The sequence below is a fragment of the Dromiciops gliroides genome, chromosome 4 (assembly GCF_019393635.1).
Source record: "Dromiciops gliroides isolate mDroGli1 chromosome 4, mDroGli1.pri, whole genome shotgun sequence".
Taxonomy (NCBI): domain Eukaryota; kingdom Metazoa; phylum Chordata; class Mammalia; order Microbiotheria; family Microbiotheriidae; genus Dromiciops; species Dromiciops gliroides.
This window is the reverse complement of record NC_057864.1, coordinates 170250425-170278316: the sequence shown is the minus strand read 5'-3', so window position 1 is coordinate 170278316 and position 27892 is coordinate 170250425. Positions and strand designations below refer to the sequence as shown.

The following is a 27892-nucleotide window of genomic DNA, read 5'->3' as shown; positions in this document are numbered from 1 at the left end:
TGCTGAATCTTCAGGATGGCCATACAGTTCCGTGCAATCTTCCCTTAGCCTTGCCTGGAGTGTTGGCCACTCATCGGCTGGTGGTGGTTTTTCTCTCGAAAAAAAGAGCATGTCAGCAGTCATGACAGGCAGGCGGGGCCACAGCCCAAGATCTTAGGACAGACACCCCCATGGAGGAATCCCTCTTGAGGGAAGAAGTCTGCTACACCAGAGTAGTGCCTTTGCCATCAGATGGTTCACTGCCTCCAGAAAAAGAGATAGTAACTATGGGAAATCTTCCATGGAACTTGTCACTGTACCATCACAGCCACATCTGGTTCCAAGAAAATCAGACTCTTCTAGCACCTTCTCTGGCACCGCAGACACAAAGCTCCGGCTGAGCTCACACAAGGAAGACGGTGGAAAATTGGAAAAGGCAGCATCTCAAGAGGAAACAAGGTCTTTTCCTAAAGAGTCTTCACTTCCACCCTAAAGGATGCTTTGATCCCCATGAAGCAATAGAACTACAAAACAAGACTCCCAATTCAATCGGATACCTGGGAGAGGCTGGCCAGGCCATTTGGAGGTTCCTTCTGAGCATCATGTCCCTTTGGGGAAGGTCAAGGAGACGAGTGGAATAGAAGGAACAGGTGATGCAGCCATGGGAGAGAGTATGTCTGAAGAAGGTGGTTTGTTCCATGATGTTGGTTCTGATTTCAAGAACAGAATTCCCAGACAGGATGCCATGATGGAAGAAGAAAAAGGGAAGGAAAATAGATCTCGGGGAGTCAGGTCAGTGCAGAAGGAAGAGTGCCTGGGGAAAGTATTGAATAACTTCATAGAGTCAACTCAAGTAGAATTGTCACAGGAAGAAGAGGCACTGGCTCATCAGGTCAGAGGAAGCAGATCTGGAGAAGGTTACCTAGATGGGGACCACCTCACAGGAGAGCTGAAGAAAGGAAGCCCTCTAGAGATCAGAGAGGATATTGAGCAGGCAGCCATGCAAATCATTTCAAAGTGATCTTAGCAGCAAAGGAAGAAGTACTAGGGAAAACAGTGGGTGACCTTAAGCAACACAACTGTCAACCCTCGGTGAATTGGATTAAAGCCCAATGGAAGAGGAGAGCTTTGCCCTAGCCAGCCAGAAACCTGTCTTGGGGCAGAACACTTCAGATCTCAGCAGGGCTGTGATTGAAGCACCGATGATGGCAGCAGGAGAGACAATAGAGCTGGAAGTGGCCAGTTCCCGGCCTGGCCCCCAGGAAGATGATCTCACTAACAAGCAGAAGACCTATGTGAGTTGTCTAAAGAACAGCCTCATGTCTAATGCTGCCCCTGATGGCAAGCCAAAGAATTCTGCCCAGCGTATCTCCCTGGCAACATGCCCACCCCAAGCCATCCAGCACAGTGAGGCATTTGAGGAGGCCAGCATCAGGGTAGAGGATACCAGCTGTGTCACCTGTATGTCAGAGGACAGCCAGAGGGCTCAGTCAGTATCCTCTTCTGGTAATTGTTCAGATTCTACAGGCACTTCTGGGCTAGAAGATTCTTCCGTGGAGACCAGCCTAAGCCCCAGCAACAAGTCGCTTACCCCTCCACTGCTGGAAGGGACTGGGTCCTATAGCAATGGAGTGTTGAAAGGGGAATCCTCTGACTTGGGGACAGAGGATAGATGGACCACAGAGACAGAGGCTGACCAGTCTGGAGGTAGGAATGTTTTAAAGTCAACATAGAGTATGAAAGTGGAGTGGGTTCCCCTTTATTCTGGCCCCTGCTTCTTAACAAACCTGTTTTTTTTTTTAAGGGTTTTGGGGTTATTTTTTCAAAGATCTCCCACTTGAGTGTTGTGGATTGTGCCTTTTAAAATTCCTTCTTCCAACTCTTATGACCCAAGAGACTTTTTGATACTGTATCCTTAGCAGCTGGGCTGTATAATTGAGATATATCTGAGGCTCTTAGGTGACTGTTGGGTCAAATGGATGAAACCTTCACTGGAACAGTGTTGAATGTGTTCCTCTGTGGAGTGTAACCTCTGAAAATTAGGCTTGTTATTGAAAGGCAAAAGCAGACTATAGGTCTATTTTTATGGTCTTTAAAGGAGGATACTCGCTCTTTCAGAGATTAAATATAGAGAAGAAAGTTGTTTTTTTAATGGTCTGTTTCTTTAATGCTTTCTTTACTTGAAATTGTTTCTGTGGCTTTGCTTGTGTCCTTTCTTGCCTTATTGGGAGGAAAGCCCAACAGATGGCCACTTCTCTTAGTAGCCATGAGATATTGAGGCTTTCCGGGCTAGTAGTCCCTGTAACACATTCATTTGCAGAAATCTGGTGGACGATTTCTAGCCAGTAGCCAACCTGTCTTGGGCCTGTGACTGGACAGCTGTAAAACCATCCCAAAGGAGACTTCCTGTGATTAAAAACCTGTCTAATATCCCCCAGGCTACTCAAAATGGACCTAGCAGGTATTGTTTGAATGGCGAATTTCTTGATCAGCAGTTCCCAATCCTGGGTTGGCTACCTCCCAGAATGTGTTATGGGATGATCAAAACCCTTATTTTAATTGATTTAAGGCACATGGCCATTTCTTAGGCCTATGATACACCCTTGATCACATAATATAAAATGGTTTGGCTCCAAGGGGAGGGATGGCTTAGATTGTGCTCCTTTTCGTCCAGTATTGACATACAATAATAACTTATCTTTCAGGTAAACCTTGGACTCTTCCATAGCTCTTTTCTTATTATGTTCCCTTTAATTTTAGGTGTGAAACTTTTCCTTAATCCCACAGTCTAAGTAGGAAGTGACCTCAGAAGCTATCTGACCAGAATCTATTTTGACACATCCCCAACCAACGTGGTCACCCCTCTTTGGTCTGTAGGCCTAGCCCCAAGGCAGTTTATTCTGTTTTGGACAATTTGACTTCCTAGGTAGCTTTTTCTTTATGTTGAGCTAAAATGTCTTCCTTCTTGAAAATAGAAGAGACTCTCTTTAGAGGCTCAAACTGTTCACTTGAAGTTAGAGGGTGGCTTGTACCTAGAAGGTTGTTCCAGGATAGAAACACCTCTACCCAATCTGATTCTTTTTGATCATCTTGGAGGAGAGGACTCTGTCGGAGACTTGTTGCCCTTTCACAGTCAGGAAGCCTGTGATTCCTCAAGGCATTGATTCCTCTGTTTTGAGCTAGAAAACAGATCCAAGAGCAGCATCATGTTAATACTTGAGACCCTCTCACACCCAGTGTGCTAAATTAGTAGTCAGTCTGGGCGGTGCTTCTAGAGGTGCTACTTGTACACTGAATGAAGGGCCTGATTCCCTCCTGTCATCTTCCTGCCTGGCATTATGGAGAAGTATGCTGCCCAAGGGGCATAATCTTTTAGAATTATAGCAAGGGGATGGAAGTTAGGTACTTGTGGAACACATTGAAGGAGAGATTACTGGTCTGGCAACTCCAGGATACAGGGTCATTATTACTTTCTTTTGGAAGGGACATGAAACAGTAGTCTCTGCTTCTCAAATTTTTCTCTTGCCTTGCAATTATGTGGGATGTGACTGAAGAAAGATAGAGGGCGGATAGAAGCTAGTGATGATTTGGGTCACCTTTTAGCTAGGGAACAATGTAAAAGCGGGGGTTTTATGGAGTGGATTTTTTTTTCCCCTTAACAGCTAGCCCTTGCTCAGTTACATGTAACTCAAAATGGTAGGGTCCTAAAATAGAATCATTGTAGTAGAAAACAACCCCAGGATTTTGTAGTTAGGATCTTATGTTGGAATTCTGTATTTATGGGGCTCAAGGAATCATTTTGCTTCTTAGCTTGAGTTTTCATCCTCTCAAGAAATGAGGAGGTTGGACCAGGTGATCTCTGAGGTCCCTTCTAGAAGTTTTAATACTCGTCAGGAGGATTTTAGGCAGGATAAACATGACTTCAGAAGAACTTATAGAATATGAACCAAAAACAAAATTGGCCTCTCTCCTTCTTCTTGTTTCTGGTAGGGGAAAAGGCCTCTAATCAGGAAGGGGGGACTCAAGAATCCAGAACCTTCAGGAAAAGCTTTCCTGAGAAGATGGAGGTTGTATGCAGGCTCTAGTATCGGAGAGTTAGGTGATCTCCCCTTCTTAGAGTGGTTGGGTTGGGAAAGGTGGTGGTGAAACAATTGACAAAGACCTATTTGATGGGTTGCTTAAGTGAGACCCAAATAACAAGAAGAGAAATTGGTTCTTCTGTGCCCAAGAGGTTCCGTTGTGATGGGCCCTGTCTAAACCAACAAGTCAACCAAGGAACCCCTCCCCCACCCTCACCTTACCTCTTTAAGTGAGGCATCTGAATTTTTGGTTTTAGTTTCAACATTTCTGAACTAGAGCCTCTGGGGTTGGATGTGCTCCTATAATAATGCAAGTAAAACTGTGGGTGGCAGACTAAAATTAGATCTACCTACACCCCATCCTATCTCCACTTAGGCACTTAGGTTTATAATCGTCCTTCAGACTGAAATGGCATTCACACTGAGACTTGTGTTGGGGGTGGGAGGTGGGTGGGTCTCTGTACCTTCTTGGAAAATTTAATTACATGCTTTATGGGTTATTGGTGATTTTTGTCGTGTGTAAGGTACAAACTTCTTCCCCCTCGTAGGTTCAGAGTGAACAGCATGGATTCTGTGGACAGTGGATGTGGCCTTAGGAAGACAGAGAAGTCACTCGAGTTCCCAGGCATGCACTGAGACCAACAAGGTTGAGCTCACAATCTGGGAGATAGAAGTGCCAAAGGTAAGGATAGATCTTAACGCCTGCTATTTTGGAAAACTAAAGGGACGACTGACTAGAAAAAAGGGATAGATAACATTTTTTTTTAAGATTGTCTAGATTTAAAGTATACTGTAGAGAGGAGAATACTTAATTAAGTAGAGTCCCAAGCAATCTTAGAACTACTTGGATGTTAGAGAGAATGATGCTTCTTGTATGATCCTAAACTCTAAGACTGAGTTATTTAAAAGCTTCTTCCTTTAAAAAAAAAAAAAGCTTCTTCCTTTAACCCCTTACAGGGTGATTTACCTTCCTATGGTCTCTTCTCATTTAGGGGACCTGATCTGCTTGAGCTTGGGAGTACTGTGATCAAACTTAGAGTAAGTGTACCTAAGCTACACTGCTATTGAAAAACATAGATGGAGGAAGGTAGAGATCTATGAATTGTTTCTGAAGTAGAAGGAGCCACATTTAATATGTCATTTAAATGAAATATCACTATCAGGGTTCTTTGACTCAAAGAAATTTGGCTACCCAGAATGCCCACAGTGCATGGCAGTACCTTATGCACCTATTAGGCACCCACATAGTTGAATGAATGCATCCATATTGGGATCAAAAAATGTGTTTCCCAGTCTTAATCTCCCCTTCCCTTGGTCCGAGTCTCCTGTTCAGATTTCTTTCTCAGAGGACTATCCTCTCAACACATGGGCAAAATATGAGGGCATCTCTGGAAGAAGGGACAGCTGTTAGGAGTGGGGATCAAAATCCTGGTTTTAAGTGGTATTCTTTTAGTGATGATTGGGGTTTGGCTTCTTCAGAGTTTGTGTTGTATTCCTAACTTCAGTGCCCAGATTTGTAAACAAAGACAAATGTGTTGAAGGCTCCAGGCTGCTTGGAATTGGTGACAGTAGCCTGAGGATATTAGACAGCTAGTTCTTGGATTTTTATTTTCCATTTGAGCTCTCTCTTTTGCTAATTATGAGAAACAAACGGCCATGGTAATTTAACTTGGAAGGGCAGGTGTGTGAGTGCTGTATAATTGGAATGAAGACAGTAACTTGTGACCCCTTTTGTTTTCCTTCTCAGTAACTGAGAATAAATGGGGAAAGGATTCCCTAGAGTTTACTCCCCCCCCCCCCCCACCCCTTCACTTTTAAAAAACCTTGTCCTTTTATCTATCTGAAGCTATTTGCCTGGACTGCTTTATCTGGCATAAAATAAGATATAGGCTTTTACTTTGTCTAAAACAATGGTAAATACATGTTTTGGTATGGAATTAGCTTACCATGTAACTCTTCTACCTTTTCTTGAAGCCTTGGTTGGCCGGCTAATTGGCAAAACAGGGACGATATGTGAGTTACTGAAACAAACATCTGGTGCCAAGATCTACATTTCAACACTACCTTATACTCAGAACTTCCAGATCTGCCATATAGAAGGTCAGTAGGATGCTTTTGCTATCTGCCTGGTTTCTCTTCCAAAATGCAACCCAAGGCTTGGCATGTGTCCTAAGCATAATTTTGTGGTTTATCTTTGTGCTTATAAATCAACTCATCAGATCTCAAGAACCTTGATAAGGTGGGGGGGTAGTCAAGGAAGATGGTTCCCTGGAAGAATAAAGTTACTCTCCCTACTCTCAGCTCCCCATTCAGTCATTCTAATCCATTTCTCATCAGGAAAAAGAGGCTTAGAGGTTAAGAGTGCATGGTCACACTCCTAATAAGTAATAGATCTGGGATTGTTTTGCCAAATTGCCTATGAACCTTCTTAGAACCAAAATCTTTGAATTTCCAACAAAGGAAGATTCAGAGGTATTTCCTTTCTAGCTTTTCTTACCAGAACCTTCCTTTTATGGATATTTCTGTTTAATTCTTATCTGTATGATATATGAAATTCTTCTGGATTTCTGAAACATATATCTAGCTATTTCCTAAGGAGTTCGAACCACTACTAATGTTGTTTGCTGTTATTTGAAAGGTTATTTGGTTCTGAGAAGAAAAGGCCTTTGGATTAGTTTTACCCTTAATAATGCCTTTTCTTTAAAGCTCATTGATTTCTCTATTTCATTGAAGAACGATTCTTGATCATCAAAGAATTGTTAACTGTAAACCATATGTAAACAGTCCTTTCACATCACTAAATAAGAGATGCAAATTAAAATAACCCAGAAATATATCACCTCATACCTCAGCAGATATAACCAAAAAAGGGGGACACTCAGTACTGGAGGAGCTGTGAGAAGGATAGGATAGACACATTAATATATTGTAGGAGCTATGAGTTGGTTTAGCTGTTCTGACTAACAATTTAGAATTGTGCAAGAAAAGTGACCAAGCTATTCCATGCTCTTTTTCCCCCCCTTTGGGGCAATGAGGGTTAAGTGATTTGCCCATGGTCACACAGCTAGTAAGTGCCAAGTGTCTGAGGTCAGATTTGAACTTAGGACCTCCTGAATCCAGGATCAGTGCTTTTTCCACTGTGCCATCTAGCTGCACCTTTTTCATACTCTTTTGAATCGGCCATCCTACCACTCCAAGGAAGTCAAAAGACAGAAGTCCAATATATAGTAAACTATTCATAGCCACACTTTTTGAGGTTGCAAAGAAAATCTAAGCATATGGCCATTGATTTGGGAAATAGTTGAACATCTGTGATACAAAAATGTAATGGAATATTATTGTGATGTAAGAAGTGACAAATGAGAAATTCGGAGAAACAAAAAAATTTCTATGAACTGATACAGATGGAAATGAGTAGAATTAGAAAAACACACAAAGACTACAACAGTAGGAAAATAACCTGAACTCTGAGTGATTAAAACAAAACCAATGGAGGTCCCAAAACAGAAAATGAGGGGCAGCTAGGTGGTGCAGTGGATAAAGCACTGGCCCTGGATTCAGGAGGACCTGAGTTCAAATCCGGCCTCAGACACTTGACACTAGCTGTGTGACCCTGGGCAAGGTCACTTAAACCCTCATTGAGGCGCCCCCCCCCCCCGGAAAAAAAAAAAGAACAAAGAATGAAACATACTTCCCTCCTCTTAGCAGAGAGGAGACTACTAGGGAAGAATGTTGTAAACATTATTGTGTGGTCATTGTATCATTTTTACTTAATTAATCTTCTTTGTTATAAGGGAGGCTTCAATGATGGAGGAAGTGAGTAATGGCATTTTCATAAATGACTGTGATATGAAACCAAAAGGCATTATTAGTTAATTATTACTGTTGTCTTTTTAAAAAGGGAATCCTGGATGAGTGGTAAGAGTTTTTCCTTTGTTTCTTTTTTTTTTAATTTCTTTTTATTTTTTCTTTTTATTTATTTTTGATGAGGCAATTGGGGTTAAGTGACTTGCCTAGGGTCACACAGCTAGTAATTGTTAAGTGTTTGAGGCTGGATTTGAACTCAGGTCCTCTTGAATCCAGGGCCGGTGCTCTATCCACTGTGCCACCTAGCTGCCCCTCCTTTGTTTCTTATGGATATTTTCTCCCTTTCTCTTTAGGGTCTCAGCATCATGTAGACAAAGCACTTAGTTTAATTGGTAAGAAGTTCAAGGAGTTGAACCTGACCAATATTTATGCTCCTCCACTTCCTTCACTGACTCTGCCTTCTCTTCCGATGACCTCCTGGGTAAGTTCCCTTGACAGATAAAGGATGGGAAACTAGGGGCATATTTCATTTTCTTTCCTTCCCCCAAGTTGTGTCCCACCAATTCCAAGACAAGACCTGAACTCATGGGCCATTTGGGAATGTTTCTATAGTCAGTGAATGGCAGGAGGTGGGTGTGTGATTCTTCCAGTTAGTTTCTCAATGGTAGTAACTTAACCAGTCACCTTTTTTTCAGAGGGGTTGGAAAACAGGATGGGGACAGAAGCCCAGGAAAAATGCAATTATGGGATATAGTAGCTTAAAATGATGAACCCCTGATCCTTTTTGTGTTTGTGTATGACCCAAAGAAGGTCCTTGTTTTTGTTTGGGCAAACATAATATTTATTTAAAAAACAAACAAACTGGAATTGTATTTGCTTGGTGCACTGATACTTTTAAAATCATACTGTCAAACCTGGCCTTGTATAGATTTGAGGGTATTCACTGCCCGATGGTGTCTTTATTCCTGAGAATGAATGGGACCTTACTTATCTATTTTTCTCCATTCCAAGGGAGAGTTCAATTCCCAGGGAGCAAGGATTAAGTAAGGAGGCATCCAGAAATGACTTCAGTGTAAAAACAAATATAAAACTTATTTTAAAAATTGGATATATCTGTGGGACATGATACAATTCTCTGAATTTTTCTTAAGTTGCTTTCTCTTGTCTTGTACTTAGCTATATAAACTCTTTGTAAACCTTTTAAAAAACAAAAATAAAAGAACCTACCTAACTGTGAAATGCTGCCTAGACTGTAAGCCACCTTATAAATTACCACATTATCTCTGATTATCATTTTATTTTCTTTGAACCAGTCCTTTTCAGCAGAATATACAGGCAATAAAATGTTACTTTTCTTTTCCTTTTTTAAAAAAAATTTGCCCCCTGGGTGATAAGAATGTCACATTTTGGTCAGAGGAAGAGGCGCCCAACTTTATTTATTTATTCTTGGGCCAGTGAGGGTTAAGTGACTTGCTCAAGCTCACACAGCTAGTAAGTGTCAAGTATCTGAGGTCAGGTTTGAACTCAGGTCCTCCTGAATCCAGGGCCAGTGCTTTAACCACTCACCTTTATTTTCTAACACATGTGAGGAAAAGTAGATATTCTCTTCTCAATTTTTCTACTCTGAGTAGCCAGTGGCAGATTCATGTCTGACACAGTTAAAATGAGTGCCCATTCTGTACCTCTTGAATACTCAGTATTATCTGTTGGCACACTAGAAATGAATTCCCAGAATGTACTACAGATATGCTTCTATACAGACACCCCAGCTATGCCTAATCTCAGTGTTAAGAGGCTTTTAGGACTTTGTGGGTATACTCACTACTCATTGAAAACTGTCTTTGTGGTTTTTGTTTGGATGAAGAGATTTCAGTTAATGGTCATTCCACAGATCCATTCTCACAGTTACTGCAGGCCAGGTGTGCAGCCAGGCTGGATGTTTCTTTGCCTGTGAGTATCCTAAATTCCTTCCCCACCTCCTGACTGAGGTATATTTTGTATGCATTTTGAAACATTACAAGTGAAAGATTATTTTAAAAATCTAAATATGGGGCAGCTAGGTGGCGCAGTGGACAAAGCACTGACCCTGGATTCAGGACGACCTGAGTTCAAAATCTGGCCTCAGACACTTGATGCTTACTAGCTGTGTGACCCTGGGCAAGTCACTTAACCCTCATTGCCTCACCAAAAAAAAATCTAAATAGAAATACATTTTTATAGAAATGCTTGTTCAGGTTCATTGTTAGTGGGACAGTGGAGGCGAAGTGTAGTTGTTTCATTAAATGAATATTTAAAAAACTACTATTTTCAAGACACTAGGATAGGTATTATAAGGGATGCTTTGATGGATAAGTCTGTTCATTGTAACCATTATAAAGTATTTTAATGGGGACCTTGGCTTGGTGCTGATCTTATTCTTAATGAATTGGGTTTCCCTGTTCTCATCTGTTAGTACTTGGGGGCATTTTTCCGGAGCCTAGATAAATGTTTTTGGGGATGGGTCGGAGTGCCTTTGTGGAGAGCTTGTTGCTAGCAGTGCTGGGGAAAAGGCAGAATTAGAAATAGGTCTCTTAAAGAGAGAGGAGACATTGGTGGGGAGGCAAGGGGGGCAGAGGAAGACTCATGGAAGGTACTATTTATACTTGGTGCCTTGTACTAGGCATGAAAGAGAATAATTGTGTCCTTGATGTTTGGAAAGGGCCTCAGTAACCTATGGAAATGTGTAGCATGCAGGGGCATTTAGAATTCTCCTGGGGGGATAGGGAGGTGGTCTGGCTGTCAGTGTTGGTCAAATTCCAAAGCAACATTCCTTTATTTACTGTTAGTGACTGTCTATTAAGAAGTAGTAACCTGGGGCAGCTAGATGGCGCAGTGGTGAAGCACCGGCCCTGGATTCAGGAGTACCTGAGGTCAAATCCGGCCTCAGACACTTGACACTTACTAGCTGTGTGACCCTGGGCAAGTCACTTAACCCTCATTGCCCTGCAAAAAAAAAAAAAGTAGTAACAACCTAACTTCCTAATTTTCCCCTCCCCTACCCCTATATTTCAGGAAGGGATAAGGAGAGGGACAAAAGACAACAAAAGAAAGGTAAAGGTTGGGGATGAGAGAGGAAAGGCCCAGGGGGGAAACAGAAGAGAATTTAAAGAATAGAGACCAGGGGTCCTAGTCCTGATATAGAGGATGCCCTCAAACCAAAGCCTCAGTGTTTAAAACTGCACTAAGATTTTTAGGACATCCTGTATAGGGCTAATTCTTGTTCTACCCTGATTCCTTCTGGACTCCTGGTGTCATAGTAAAAGTGCTGCTGAAACCTACCATGAAACCTTTATACCTTAAACATCTTCTGGAGGTCTTGAGCTGCATGTGTTCTGAGGGACCACTCAGGTCCTGCTCCCTTTTCATCTTCTCTGGGGCCAGATGGGAGATCTTGAAATGGAAATTCTCTCTTCCTTTCTTGGAGAAAGGTGACAACAAGCTTCTTGGGCAGCAGTGAGGATGCCAGGGAAGGAGAGCACATCCTGGATTATCCACAAGCCTACCATGAGAGGTTTTGCTATTGTGGCATGGTTGGAGCTTTGGCTCTTCCTTCTTGATTAGAGCTATTTAATGAAAATATTATCTTTAGGGGAATAAGGCATTCAGTGTTTTGGGGGGGATGGACCCTTTGCCAGAGAAACTGAATCCATTTCCCTTCTAGCTTATGGTGCCCGGTCCATTAGGGCTTATTCATTCATTCATTCATTCATTCATTCATTCATTCATTCATTCATTCATTCATTTATCTATCTATCTATTTATTTATTTTTTTGCGGGGCAATGGGGGTTAAGTGACTTGCCAGGGTCACACAGCTAGTAAGTGTCAAGTATCTGAGGCTGGATTTGAACTCAGGTCCTCCTGAATCCAGGGCCGGTGCTTTATCCACTGTGCCACTTAGTTGCCCCCATTAGGGTTTATAAAAACTTAGACCTGGGACAAATTGATTGAGAACTGTGTCCAGAAAAGTGAGTTGCTGACTCTCCAGTCTGACTACACATCGCCAGGACTTCTGCCTCCCAAGTACTAGATGTCGGGATCACTTGTGTTCTTCATCTTTTCTTGTTTTTCTCCTTATCTTGGCAGCTCATGCTCCCCGATGGTGTCACTGTGGAAGTGATTGTGGTCAACCAGGTGAATGCTGGGCACATGTTTGTGCAGCAGCATACGCACCCTACCTTCCACGCACTCCGAAGTTTGGACCAGCAGATGTACCTCTGTTACTCTCAGCCAGGGATTCCAACCTTACCTACACCAGTAGAAGGCAAGTACTTGTCAAGGCTGCTCTGAGATGGTGAGGAATTAGGTGGTCCTGAGACACCTAGCAAAGGAGAAAAAGAAGCAACATCCCAAACCTCTCTTAAAAATGAGAACCTTCCTCAATTGCTAAATGGTTAAAGGATATGATGAAGAAATCAAAGCTATCTATGGTCATATGAAAAAATGCTCTAAATCACTGTTGGTTAGAGAAATGCAAATTAAAACAACTCTGAGGTACTACCTCACACCTACTAAATTGGCTAATATGATAGAAAAGGAAAATGATAAATGTTGTAGGGGATATGGGAAAATTGGGACACTGTTATGGTATTGGTGGAGTTCTGAACTAATCCAATCATACTGGAAAGCAATTTGGAACTAAGCCCGAAAGGCTATTAAACTACATTCCCTTTGACCCAGTAATACCACTACTAGGTCTGTGTTCCAAAGAGATTTTTTAAAAAGTGGGGTTGGGGAGGACCTATTTGTACAAAAATATTTATAGCAGCTCTTTTTGTGGTGGCAAAGAATTAGAAATTGAGGGGTTATCTATCAATTGGGGAATGGCTGAAAAAGTTATGGTATATTATTGTAATGGAATACTATTGTACCATGAGAAATGATCAGCAGGATGCTTTCATAAAAACCTGGAAAAGTCTTACATGAACTGATACTAAGTGAACAGAATCAGGAGAATATTGTTCACAGTAACAGCATTCAACTGTGAATTACTTGGCTATTCCCAGCAATACAGTGATATGAGACAGTTCAAAGGACTCATGATGAAAAATGCTATTCCACTCCAGAGAGAATTGATAGAGTCTGAATGTAGATCGAAGCATACTATTTTTCACTTTTTTTTTTTGGTGGTATATTTTTTTTGGTCTCGTTTTCTTTCATAACATGACTGATATGAAAATATTTTTGCCGTGATTTCACCTGTATAACCTTTATCAAACTGCTTATCTTCTCAGGGTGGGCGGAGAAAAGAGAAAAAGGGGAGGGAATTTGGAGCTCAGAATTTTAAAAAGTGAATGTTGTGGATAGAGCACCGGCCCTGGAGTCAGGAGTACCTGAGTTCATATCTGGCCTCAGACACTTAACACTTACTAGCTGTGTGACCCTGGGCAAGTCACTTAATCCCAATTGCCTCACTAAAAAAAAAAAAAGTGAATGTTAAAAATTGTTTTTACATGGAATTGAGAACAAAGAAATATTATTTTAATATGAAAACAGGAACCTTCTGACAATGTGTGAGGGAATATCTGACTCAAGTTCCATCACAGGCAAGAACATCACTGATCAGGAAAGAATGCTTATTAGTTGGTAGAATTGAGGACTGAGCTATTCTTGTTTTCTTTATAGAGCTATGCACAGTTGGATAGAGGCAGGCTTAGTTAGGAAGACACTCTTCTGGCTTTATGCCCCACATCTGACAGTTGCTGGCTCTGTGATCACTCCAGAGAAGTCACTTTTTGTGTGCTTCAGGCCACTTCCTGAGACTTACCTACTAAGGAACAGAAGGTTAGCAGTTTGCATCAATTGGAGGGAGCTTCCACAGTGGGAGTCCCTGTGCTGATCAGTTTTGAAGTCTCCTTTACAGTGTGCTCTGAGTGCATGCAACGAGAGAGGATTTCGGGTAGAATTATGGCCCATTAAGCCCAGCTTTGGTATGGGGAGGAGGCCAGGTAATTGTGCAAGCCTTCTCATGCAGTCTTGTCAAACTGTATGGGATAGGCTTAGAGGAGCAGCAGGCATTGGTAGCTAAGGGCTTGGTAATGGTCACGTTCTTCCTGGGAGAGGAGGGTCCCTTTGCATTGCAGGGGGCAGGTCCCCCAGAGATGAGTGGGTAGTCCAGAATATGTTGGGGGAGCATCATGGTTGAGCAGAGTGTCAGGTTTGGAATTCAGATCAGGACTGCTAGGTTAGGACCTTTCAACATCGGACATTTCAGAGCTTATCGTACTCTTGCGTATGCAGAGAAGAGACTTGTATTAGCCCCCTCATAGGGGCAGTATTAACCAGGGTCACATGAGGGCAAAGAAGATATAGTGTAGCGTTTGTGAACCTTGGAATAGTGTTATATCAATATCGATGTTTTATAATAAACGTGAATTGACTCTTAACTACAACGGAGCTTCGGGGTTTGGGAAGTCCAGTTTCTGGCCTAGCTATTTCATTTGGAATGCCACCTGAGACTCTTCTTTGAGATACATAGCCAGTAGAATTGCCCTTTACTCCGTCTGGGCAAGTATTTGAAGAAGAGAAAAAGTGGGTTTTCTGGGGTATAGGGGTGGTATTTGAACTCTTAAATAGAAGAGTGTGAACAGAGCAGAAGATGCTGTATTAGTCAACCAGTGTCCTGTCCTAAGCAGCTGTATCAGTTTGACTTTTTTCTTAGGAAATATTTGACTTGTTTGTAGTAAGCCTAGGGAGGAGAGAATACACTAGCTGTCCACCCAGTATTGAATACCTGGCAAGTAAGATTAAAGGGGGCTATGTGAATTGGTAGCTACTGATACTCCTGGGTAGAAGGGGCAGGGAGGGTAGTAGGTAGTTGGTGAATATCAGCCCACGATAGTCTGTTTGACATGATGAAACAAACTACCTTTCTGTTTCATTAGCGAAGCTAATCAGGTATAGACAGACTGTTCAGTCCTCTCCCAGGGAGTCACAGTGCGTCTATATTCATCCTTTTTTTTTTTTAAACTTACATCTTGTTTTTCCAGTTAATAAGTATGTATTTTCTCTTCCTCCTACTTCCTCCCTATTGAATAATTAAGAAAAAAAAACATTCATAACAAATACACAGTTCAGAAAAACAAGTGCTAAAAATGTGGCTCTTGTTCTGCATTTAATGTTCATCACCTGTCTGGCAGAAGAGGGGGGAGCAGTGGCACTTTATCTTTGGATCCTTGGATTTGTGATTTCATTAATTGGTTATAAAGTCTGTCTGTTTGTCTCTTTCTTTCTTTCTTTCAATTGGGGTTAAGTGACTTGCCCAGGGTCACACAGCTAGTAAGTGTTAAGTGTCTGAGGTCGGATTTGAACTCAGGTCCTCCTGACTTCAAGGCCAGTGCTCTATCCACTATCCTAGCTGCCCCTATAAAGGCTTCAAAGTGGTTTGCCTTTTTAATATTATTTCCATTGTATAATTGTTCTTTTATTTCTTCTCACTTCACTCTTTGTCGTTTTATGTTTTTTTTCCCCTGGTTTCCTCTGAAAACATCCCTTTCATCATTTCTTCTGGGATAATAATACTGTTACATTAACGTACCATAATTTGTCCATAATAGGTAACTATCCTCTTAGTTTCATGCTAAGAAAAGAATTGCTATAAAATATTTTTGTCTCTTTTGAGCTCTTTAGGATATGAATCTCAGAGTGGTATAACTGGGTCAAAGGGCAGGCATAGTTGGGTAACTTTCTGGGCATAGTCCCAAATTGCTTTCCAGAATGACTAGATCAATTCACAGCTCCACCAACGGTGTGTTAGTGTGCATATTTTCCAGAAGCCACTTGTGCCATTTTGTCATTTTCTTCTCCCTTCATCTCTGCCCGTTTGATGGGTGTGAGGTGTACCGTCTTTTGATTTGATTTGCATTTAAGGTTGTTGATATCTTGGATTTGTTCCTTTTGAAAACTGCCTGTCTCTGTCCTTTGACCTATTGATTTCTTTTTCCCCTTACTCATTCTGCTCCTTGCTCATCTACAGTAGCTGTAATCTGTGCTGCCCCTGGGGTGGATGGAGCCTGGTGGCGTGCCCAAGTTGTTGCCTACTACAAAGAGAGTGAGGAAGTTGAGATTCGTTACGTGGACTACGGTGGATACAAAAGAGTGAAAACTGAAATTCTTCGACAAATCAGGTCAGGTTACATCGCCTTGAGCTGCTTCCGACCAGGATCTGAGCCAAGATCTGTTTTTGGGCAGAGGCAGAAGTTTTGTTGAATTATAAACTTGCAATCACAGGCTAATCATCTCCCCTTGTATCCCCTTGCTTAGTTGATTCTAAATAACTTAAAAAATCATGAATGTTCAGTTTGATTAGTATGTAGTATTAATTAGATTGATGTAGTATAAAGGATATTAACGTAGTCCAAGAGGAGTTGTGATTTTAAAGTACAGATTCATTTGTTTAACTGCTTTAAATTTCAGTGCTTTATAAAGTTTTCCACTTAATACTCATCATGAAGTTTTCCTCTTTTGTCTTAGAATGTATTTCTACTTGGGGGCAGCTATGTGGCACAATGGTTAGAGCATAGGCCTTGGAGTCAGGAATACCTGAGTTCATATATGATCTCAGATACTTACTAGCTGTGTGACCTTGGATGAGTCACTTAACCCTGGTAGCATCAAAAAAAAGAAAAAAGGATATATTTCTGCCAAACTCTGTTTTCTTTCTTATAAAAGGGATCTTATGTTTTTAAGATTGTGTATGTATATACATGTATACATAGGTGTGTATGTTTGTATGTGCATATAGATATCTATATATACATAAACAAATACATATATAGAGGATATATTAGGATTAATATATATAGGATATTTAAGTATATAATAAGTGTGTATATATGTATGTATGTGTGTATATGTATATATATGTATATATATGTGTGTGTATACACACACACACACACACACACACACACACACACATACTTATATGGGGCAGGTAGGTAGTGCAGTGGATAGAGCACCAGCTCTGGAGTCAAGAAGACTCATCTCCTGAGTTCAAATCCAGCCTCAGAGACTTACTAGCTGTGTAACCCTGGGCAAGTCACTTAACCCTGTTTGCCTCAGTTTCCTCATCTGTAAAATGAGCTGGAGAAGGAAATGGCAAACCATTCCAGTATCTTTGCCAAGGAAACCCCCAAGTGGGGTCACAGGGTCAGACTGACTGAAAAAAAAAAAGACTGAATTAAATACATATGCATGCATTATAACCCACAAAAACTATACTTAAGGAAGAGAACTTTACTATGGTGCTTTCATAATTTTGCTTACCATGGACTCTATACTATAAAGTAACAATTCCTATTCTTTTCCCTCCTCCCTTCTGCTCATAAACATTGTGAATACAGCCAGGGTTGTAATCAGTGCAAAGATGAATTCCCCCAAAGTCATTGTATTGGAATTTGTACTATTTAAAATTAGAATTATGTCAAATACAGTCATTGATTTTAGCTCAATGGAAATATGCATTGTGATTTCAACTAATGTGACCACTTGAGGAGATTCATTATTCTTACTAATTGGGACCTAGCTATCAAGTTAAGCACACTATTTTGATTTCTTGGATACTATATTCTTTAGGATTTTCTCCTCTTCATCATCATTTGTATATCAGTTGGAGGGGTTTGGGGAGGGAGCGTCCAGACCTGTGATTTTTATTAGTTTAGGGAATCTTTGTTATAGAAACTCCTTCTGCTGATTAGCTACTGGTCTCTAACTTGTTTTATTGTGGCTGCGTGCATTTAGAGGTGAGATACTTCTTCCATGGTCTCACACAGTATGTCTCAGAGGCAAGACTGGATCCAGGTCTTCTGACTAAAGGCAGCCATGCTGCCTTTTCATGAATAATCCATAGTTGACTTATTAAAAAAATATTTAAACTCACTTAGATCCTATTTAAATGTTCTCTCCCTCCTCAGATTATTATCTTGGATTTACTTGTCTGTTCACATCTTGTATTTCTTCTTTCCACTAAAAGGGGAGCTCTTTGAAGGCAGGACATTTGTTTGTTTGTTTTGTTTTTTGTAAGGCAATTGGGGTCAAGTGATTTTTCCAGGGTCACACAGCTAGTAAGTGTCAAGTGTCTGAGGTCGGATTTGAACTCAGGTCCTCCTGAATCCAGGGCCGGTGCTTTATCCACTGCACCACCTAGCTGCCCTGTTTGTTTTGTTTTGTTTTTGTTTTTGTTTTTTTTGAAGGCAGGAAATTAAAAAATTTTTTTGACTTTGTGTTCCCAGCATCTAATATGTTCTGATACCTTTGCACTTAGTACATATTTAATAAATGCTTATTCATTTGAAGCGACCCCCATCCTATGCAGTGATGCCCACTGGATTTCTTCTTGCAGTAGATATTGTGTGGAGGGAAGAATGGTCATGATAGGAAGGGAAGTGAATGAGATTTTTGCATTTTAGTTATTCCCACGAGTCCTGGTTTGTCAGACCATGGAATCATTTGCCATTGACTTTGCTCCCCTAAACTAGGGATGGGGAAGTAGGGCAGGTGGATGCCTCAGCCTACCTTGCTAGGACCCAGTGGTAGAACAATCTGGACATAACAGCAAAAGGCACAGGAGCAGCATGTTGTAAAAGCCAAGCTTTTCGGTTTCTGTCTCCTTTCTACAGGTCTGATTTTGTCACACTGCCATTCCAAGGAGCAGAAGTCTTATTGGATAATGTGGCGCCTCTGTCAGGTAATAGATTGGCTGCTGTCCCGTGCCCCCTGCCCCTTCTTTATTTTTTCTTCCAGTTCTCAGATATAAAAGACTTTCTCTCCAGAAAGATTGAAAACAGTTTCCTTCATACTAAGCATAGTTCTCACCTTAATTTTCACCTTGTTTCTGACATTAGCCTCTCCCCAACTTGAGATGCAGTCAGCCTCCTTGTATAGCCCAAATTCTACCACCTTTGTTAGTCTGTAGACCGACCACTTCTGAGCATTTCTGTCAGAGAGGCAGATAGGGTTACTGGACTTGGGAAGCAGGAAGACCTGGGTTCCGATCCCAGTTGTCGATAGGTGCTAGATGACCCTGGGCAAGTCAGTCTCTGTGATACTTACTTAGTTTTCCCATCTGTACAATGCAAATTACCTGGATTCCTATAGAGTTGTGAGGGTCAAATAAGGAAATGGAGGTAAGAAGACTTTTAAAGCACTGATAAATGTCAGCTTTTGTTAATTTTATTATTATTTTATTATTGACTAATAATCTCTCATCTCTATATCTAGAGCTTTTCTTAACAACAATAATAATGAGCTTTTATATAACACTCTGAGGTTTACAAAGTGCTTTATAAATATATCATTTTATCCTCACAACCACCCTAGGAGGTAGGTGCTATTATTATCCCCCCCATTTTTCCAACGAGGAGACTGAGGCTGACAAAAGGTCTAAGCGATTTGCTCCAGGGTCACACAGCTTGTGATGGTCTGGGGCCACATTTGAACTTGGATCTTCCAGGCTCAGTGCTTTATTCCCTGAACCATTTCCAAGTGACCAGATTTACCAGTTTGATCTACCCTACTTTGTAGGTCTCCTTTGGGAAGTTGATCTTCTTGTAGGAGGAAAGGAAGACACAAGCAAGTGTAGTATAGAATAAATTAGAAAGTTCTAAGAATTCATGGCAAGGAGAGGAATTCTAGCTAAGGATTTCAGGGAAGGTTAAATGGGCAAATCCTTACCAGGGATGGGTCTTGAAATCACTGAGGAGTGGGGAGGCAGGGTAGATTCTAATCCTAGAATAGTTTAAGCATGGAATTAGGAAAGGTAAGACTTATAGGTCTATTTGAATTTAGCTGAATAAGAAAATGGGAAAGAGAAAAAGGTCAGGTATTTCAGAAAAGTGAAGAGATTGAGAGGGATATTAGATTTGATGTCAAGTCATTAAGTAGCCTTCAGTTGGGGCAGCTGGGTGGCACAGTGTATCAGGCAAGGAGTCAGGAAGACCTGAGTTCGAATTTGGATTTAGATACTTACTAGCTGTGTGACCCTGGGAAAGTCACTTAACTGTGTTAGCCTCAGTTTCCTCATCTGTAAAATGAGCTGGAGAAGAAAATGGCAAACCACTCCAGTATTTCTGCCAAGAAAACCCCAAATGAGGTCATGAAGAGTTGGACATGACTGAAAACAACTAAAAAATATTGGATTTGATATAAAGTCCTGGGTAGCCTTCAGCTAAACAGTTTCAGTAGAATGGGAATAGAAGTTGGATTCAAAGGGATTGAGATGTTGGCAGGTGGTGAGGAGGTGTGCAGACATTAAATAGCAACTCTTAAGATACTTAGGTATTTAAAGGGGGAGAATAGTTGGGATGAGTAGAGGAATTGGAGGTAGCGTTTGTTGTTTTTTCTAAGGACTAATGAACCTGAGCATATTTATAGTGGATAGAAAAGACCAGTGAGAAGAAGGGCCTCAAGACCACACCTTTCTGCTCTGCTCTCATCTGACACAGAAGGGGACAAGAAGATGAGTGGAGACTGTTGTTTTGTCAAGGGTTCGGTTGAAGGTGGTGGTCATATTAGGTATTTTAGAATTGAGTAAATGAGGGATTGAAGTTGTCCCAGTGCCTTGGGGATTGAACAAGAAGAAAAAATTGAGAATAGATTCTGTAGAGATTGTGATGGAGGCTTGAAAAGGATCGATTTTTAAAAATTGATTTTCATAAAAAAATAAATCCTTAGGATCTACAGCATTTTCCTTGACATAACACTGGAATTCTCTGGCCAAGAGCCTAGCCCAAGGAACAGAACATCAGCATCTTTGTTTTCTCCAAGTGAGATTTTAATCCTGGATTCCCTCCCCCACCCCTTTCCTCTTTTACTCTTTCCAAAGATGAGGACCATTTTTCACCAGAAGCGGATGCAGCTGTCAATGAAATGACCAGGGGTACACCACTACTTGCTCAGGTATGAAGAATAGGTTCTTAGTTGGAAGGGAACTCGATGACCATCTAGTCCCTGGCATATATGAACAAAATTTCCCCTCTATAACTTTCCCTTTCAGTGGTCATCTACCTTGATTTGAGGACTTTCAGTGAGGAGGAACTTGCTGCCTCCAGAGGCTTCCCAATTTACTTAGAGATTCCTCTAATTCTTAAGAGTTCCTCCTTAGATTAGGCCCAAGTCTTCCCCATTTAACTGCTACCCATTATTCCTAGTTTGCCCCTCCATGGCCAAGCAGAGCAATCTAAACCCTTTGTGTGTAAATGTTTTGGAGAAGACAGCAATTTGGTTCTCTTTCCTTCTGTTTCCCTTCTTCCCCCTCCAAGTTTTTTCTTTAGGTGGAGCCCCTCCCCATTTCTTCCAGCTGATTGTCATATGGCATGATTTTCAGTGCCCTCCCCATCTTGGCCACTTTCAAGATTTGCCAGTGTTTCTTCCTAAAATGTGGTGTCCAAAATTAAACGATATCTCTCTGTAATTTAAGGGAATTATTAGCTCCCTCATCCTGAATATTATGTCTCAATGTAGCCTATTAAGCAGCAAATAAAGCAGCAAAATTAACTTTTTGACTGTTATGCTGTTGACTCCTGAATGAGCTCATAATCCACCATGCACTCCAGACTAGATGCTTTTTAACTAGTCTCTCCCATCTTGTGTTTATCTGATTTTTCTCTTAAACTTAAGTGGAAGAAGAAGATTCTTTTCTTCTTATTTTACTGGATTGGACCCAGCAATCTGGTCTATCGTGATCTTTTTCCAATCCTGACTCATAGTGTTAGTTTATCTTCCCAACTTTGTGTCTATATGCGTAGTTCATGAGCATTCATTAGTGTCTTTGTCCAATTCCTTAGAAATGTTAAATAGCACAGGGCAAGCAGCCATCCCCATGGCATCCCACTAAAGAGGAACCTCCTGATTTGTGTCCCTGTTTGGGGCATTGGGGAGAGTTGCCCTTATTCAGTCATTGCACTGGGTTGGACTGGCAGTCTCTAAAAATTACGGTGAATGGTTGTTTTAACCCTCTGTTTCTCTATCTCCAGGTCACCAATTACAATTCCACTGGCCTGCCTCTCATACAGCTGTGGAGCATGATTGGGGATGAGGTAATACCTTTTGAATTTTTCTTACTGAATTACCTTGCTAGTAGTAATAGCACTAGGGTTGTTGGGTTCTTTTAAGAGAATTCTTTAATTTGTAGTGTATACTTGGTTGGTTCTTGTTTTTCTACTTATTTGCTTTTGTGAGTTAAACTTTAGTTACCTTAACTTTTTTTCTTTCTGGAAAATCTGTTTAGATTTAAAAAAATTTATTTTTTTCAATTAAAGAAATCTTATTCTTTACCCTTCTTTTCCCCCACCCACCAAAATGGAAAAAGAAAAAAAGAAAGAAAACCAAAATGCTTATAACAAATATCCACAGTGGAGCAAAACAAATCCCCAAACTGGCTCTGTCAAAAAATATTATAGCTCTTTGCATACCCCAAGTCTACCACTTCTCTGTCCTTTTGGGGAAGTTTTTCAGACATTGCTTTAAATGTTAAGAGTGAGAAATCATCTTGAATACCAACTTTAGTATATATAGTAAGAATGGATTTATTCAAAATCCTTTTGGCACATCAGTTCCTTGTGTCACAAGTGTGACTTTAGAACAACGTCAGTATCTTGTCATTTGAAGTTGATTGTGGCTGTGGCCTTCAACGACCTTTCTCTTTTCCAGGCGGTGTCCATAAACCGAACATTGGTGGAAAGAGGACTTGCTCAATGGATAGACAGCTACTACACGAGCCTTTGATATCTACTCCCCAGGCAGCCACCTCCTGAATCCTTTTTTTGCACTGTATTAGAATTGGGCTTGGCACTCATGGGAAAGACTTGTTTCACATCAGAATACAAAATGTTGTCCTACCCCCGTAATAGTCATTTTTTGGGCCATATTGTGGTCACTCTAAGGAAACATAACCTCATCTCTATGGAAAACAGGGATATTTTTTCAAGCCACAAGGCCATACCTTTACAACTCCCTATTGTGGTTTCAAACTTAAAAAAACAACAACAACAACAACAAAAACCCCATTTAAAACACCCCACAACTTAGGGACTGGTCTTAAATGAAATCAAAATACTTTCTTCTCCCCTTCCCTCCCCCCAGAAAAAAGTCATGGCTATTCCTGTTTCATGGGTACAATAGCATTTTAAGCAGAGCTGTGTTGCCTGCTTGAGAGAGAGAGAGAGAGAGAGAGAGAGAGAGAGAGAGATTGTTTTACTTTTAAAGTCTGTTGTTCCTCAGCTCCTTAAGTCTGTGTGTCTAGTGTTAATGTGAACAACCTGCTTCTTTAAAAAGTAGACTTTATGACACTTCACCTATCATACACACCCTCCTCAAGGACTTCATTTGTTCATCAATAGGAAACCAAACTTTGCAGATGTTAAGTATAGGACAACAGCCACAGTTTGGGCCTCTGGAGATTTTTTTCCCCCCCGAAGTGGGGCCAGGAAGGTGGGCAAAGGAGAGAACTTGTCCGACTGCCAAGCCTAATTGTAATTTGTAACCATTTTCTATTTGTGCAAAGTCTGTAAATATATAAAGAAAAAATCACTGTAATATTTTGTACAAGAAACACTGGAGAAGAAAGGGAACTTGGCTTTTTTTCCACCCCTGATATCCTCGATTAGGTAGACACAACTCGCTGTGCATAGTCCTTCCAGCTGTCATTCCCAAAGCTGCTTCTTGGCCAGACGCTTTCCGTCCTCCTATGCACAGGATGTCATGATCAGGATTGCTGTATGGTATGGATTGAGGAATTCTTTGCTACTCTGCTGTACAGATCTGTAAAAAATAACCAAATGAAATTAATATTGCAGTGGTGTGTCTTTTTGATTAATTCTTTGCTCTTTTTAGACTGGCAAAAGAATCGTGCAATTTAAAATTGTTAAAGTAATTTAAGCTAACTTAAAACTTATATAAAAAAATCCACGAATTGTATAAACCTCAGCCTGTTTTCTTGGGTGTGAATGTAATTGCTGATGTGAGAGTGGTAGGGGTCGGATGGGAAGCTTGTGAGCAAAGTTGATCTGCCCAACTTTTTCCACTGAAAGTAGTGGGTAAAGTACCATTTGCCCTAGGTCTTTTTATGTACAAGCTAATGATAGTGTGCAACATAATGATAGATGATGGTTCTGTTGGCTAATAAGAACAGGTAAAACAGCAGACCCAGAGCCCAGGGAGGGCTCACTTTGGACCAGTGTTAATTACCTTTTTGGAAATCTCATCTGAATGAAATCTCTTTTCTTTTTTTTAATAGATACACTTCAATGGGTCTCTCTACTTTATCTTATGTGGTATACCTCCAAATAGCCATTTCTACAGTGACTCCATGGAATGTCTGAAACTGCAGCATAATCAGAGAAAGTAGTGTTCTATACTAAAGAAAGGTCAAGGTGCTTGTAAAAAAAAAAGATTTTTAAAAAATGGTTGATACAAAATCGTTCCTGTTACTCATTAGAGATGAGAGGGAACCTTTAGCGTATCTTTTTTTGGGGGGGGGCAGGGCAATGGGGGTTAAGTGACTTGCCCAGGGTCACACAGCTAGTAAGTGTCAAGTGTCTGAGGCTGGATTTGAACTTAGGTCCTCCTGAATCCAGGCCTGGATTATCCACTGGACCACCTAGCTGCCCCCCAAACCTTCATCTTTTCTAAAAAGCAATAGGAGATCTATGAACAGTTGTTAGTGATTTTTCTGTTAGCCTAAGTAAATAGAAGGATATGACAATTTCAGCTTAGCCTAAAAATCTATTCCATTTTTTCTGTATGTCTTTCATTATCTTTTGTCTCTTCTATCTGAAGGTAACAGAAGTTCAGTTTTATTTACATTTCTCTTCACTGGTGTTCATAATGAAATATTTGTATTTATAATTTAAAAAAAATGACCTATAACAACCAATATGGCTTCCTATAAGTACGCAACCCTGGCAATAGACCTATCTATGCTCAGCCTATCAAAGCAGAAGCCAAAGTAATGGGTGATGTTTAATGAGACCAGAAAGGAGCCTGATGAATGAGGAGTCTCATACAAAATTTAAATGTTATGGTCCTTATTCTTTTCATCATTTTATTTTATTTTATTTTTTGGTGAGGCAATTGGGGTTAAGTGACTTGCCCAGGGTCACACAGCTAGTAAGTGTCAAGTGTTTGAGGCCAGATTTGAACTCAGGTTCTCCTGACTCCAGGGCTGGTGCTCTATCCACTGTGCCACCTAGCTTGCCCCCTCTTTTCATCATTTTAAAGCAAATTTTTTGGAAATGGCATGTTAATTTCAGGATGACCCTAAGTCATTTGCTGGATCTTGGGTGAATAACTCTAGGAAGGTCATAATCCTGTAGTTCCTGTGGTTTATTGGAATTCCTTTTGGTTTCTCTTGAATGAATAATGACAACCTTGATGAGATAAGCTCAAGTTGTTCTACCTTAAACCTAGGGGTGTCAGGGTCTATGTAGAAAGGGTAATGAGTGGTCAGCCTCCCAAGGGAGCATTTCATGTTCCCAACATGAAAGTTACTAAAGCAGTTAGAGGCCTCATAGGAATTCCATCCTCTGACCACCACAGGGATTCCCTGAACTGAGACCAGTTGTTTATAGTCAACAATTCCTTTTGTGATTGGCCAAGTTCTTGTCTCTGCCCTCACAACTCCAGCTTCCCAGGGAGAAGGCAGACAGATTCTCAGCCTTGATTGTGTTCCCAAAGTGAAAAGATGTTGGACAAAGTGAAGTCCCACCCAGAACGAGACTGGTTCCTCTTCTGTCACACAGCTGAGGTGTTCTCTAGGTTCCCTGTGGTGGCAGGAGGTATGCCCAGAGCACCCTGGCCTGCTGGACATTATCCAGGAGGCTAGTCTCAGTACATTCTGTCTCAAAAATCTGAGTGCAGTTTAAAGCTAGACTTTCAGGACACACTGTATTATATAGTTGACTTTTCTGTTTTGATAGACTAAAGGATGAGAGTCTACCCATGAGACTATGTAACTGGACAAGCAAAACAAATAGGTTGTTAATAGGTTCTTATTTACATTTTTTTTATTGTGAACTTAAATATCAACAAACAACATTTTTTTTGCGGGGCAATGGGGGTTAAGTGACTTGCCCAGGGTCACACAGCTAGTAAGTGTCAAGTGTCTGAGGCCGCATTAACAAACAACATTTTACCATAAAGAAGAATGAATATGAAAGTGAACTTCTGTTACAGTGTTATTTTTAAGCATATATTCAATTTAACTCACTAATAACAAACTTACCCTGCTTGCATCTATGTCCCCTTAGGAACTTTACTGCTCTCTCTGTATATATTTTTAAATATCTCATCGACTTTATCTTTCCTCCCTCTTTTCTTCCTCATCCCTTCCTCCCACCTTGAAAACTGCACACTCTTTTAATGAAGCAAAACATCCTGAAATAAGAGGCCTGGTTTGTTTTGTTTTGTTTTTAAGATAACCATCTCTTATTGGTTTCTGTATTTGGCAATGAATCATGGAAAACTGCAGTCTCTGAAGGACTGAAAATTTTTCAGAGGGCAGTGGGAGGAGCCTTATGGTAGTTGTGAGCAAGATGCAAGAAGAATTGAAGAAAGGATGCCATCACATGATAAAATAAGACGGGTTGGCCAGGTGGCATGGGTGAGGAATAGCCAAATGCCAGCCTGTGTCTGCCCCACTGATAGTCTTACAATGGCAGGAGAAGCCACAGAAGGCCCCCTCAGCACATTGGATGGACCCTTTTGTGGTAAACCAATGGGAGGATATGAACCAGAGCTGCACATGATGAGCCAGCTGACCTGGATGCATTGTCATATGTTTCCTTGGTGGGGACTACCACACCAAGTCAAAGGATCCATATGTGTTTGTGCATACATGAAGATAGGCATGTATGCATATGTGTGCATGTGCATGTATTATATGTGTGTGTATATATATGTATACACACATACACACACACACCGAACAACAAATTGTGTGCATATATGTATATATAATGTTTAGTTGTGTCCAACTCTTCATGACCCCATTTGGGGTTTTCTTTGCAAAAATACTGCAGTGGTTTGGCCATTTCCTTCTCTAATTCATTTTACAGATGAGGAAATTGAGGTAAACAGGATTAAGGGACTCGCTCAGGGTCACACAGCTAGTAAGTATCTGAGGCCAGATTTGAACTCAGGTCCTCCTGACTCCAGGCTGGTACTCTATCCACTGTACCACCTAGCTACTGTGTGTGTGTATGTGTATGTGTAGACACACACATAGAAACACATGTATATACATACACACGTGTATATATACCTGTACACATATACGTATATAAAACTGCGTTGAGATTACCTGGATTGTGTTATAAAACAGATATTTTAAACACTGTAGAATACATCAAGGTCAGTGTTGAGCAGTGATGTGTTTGGTTTTGCCTGTTTGTGACTTCTCTTTCTCCTTCTCAGTCTCATTCTACATTAGCACATTAATAATCCTGAAAGTGGTTTGGTACAGGCAGTTGTTGGGCTATGGCAGAACTGGATTTTTTTTTTTTTTTTAACTTGTGTTCAGCTTCGGAAATACCATGAAGTAAAGATTGCATGGGCAGGGCAGCTAGGATAGAGCACTGGCCCTGGAGTCAGGAGTACCTGAGTTCAAATCCAGCCTCAGACACTTAACACTTATTAGCTGTGTGACCCTGGGCAAGTCACTTAACCCCAATTGCCTCACTAAAAAAAAAAAAAAAGATTGCATGGCAAGAGGATGGGACAAAGATGGGAATGGGTGAGGTGGGGAAAGGGTAGAAAGTTCTCAGGAATATTTTATTTTTACATTTTAAACAACTTATAAATGTAACATTATTCATCCTTACAACCAATTAAATATGCTTTGTAATTAATATTTTGAGATAATAATTCCATTTACATATTAAATAAGGATCTCCATAATACTGCTAATCAGGTGATATTTGTTTTTGATAATGTTTTTATTAAATACTCCTGTTCCAAAGAATATTTTTTAACTTAAAAAGCTTTCTTAATGTGC

At 40.7% G+C, this 27892-nt stretch overlaps 1 protein-coding gene and 1 pseudogene across 1 annotated transcript; both read left to right on the top strand.

The window, feature by feature from the left end:
- On the top strand, positions 1 to 26283 carry AKAP1 (A-kinase anchoring protein 1). The gene is given in 15 exon segments (XM_044003235.1): positions 1 to 130; positions 133 to 264; positions 267 to 468; positions 470 to 504; positions 507 to 989; positions 992 to 1084; positions 1087 to 1686; positions 6033 to 6158; positions 8219 to 8346; positions 11989 to 12166; positions 15878 to 16028; positions 18522 to 18589; positions 20726 to 20799; positions 21876 to 21938; positions 22552 to 26283. Coding segments are annotated over 15 exon segments (2523 nt in total). The 5' UTR covers positions 1 to 15; the 3' UTR covers positions 22627 to 26283.
- LOC122754776 overlaps positions 25583 to 27892 on the top strand; it is a 180305-nt pseudogene continuing 177995 nt past the window's right edge.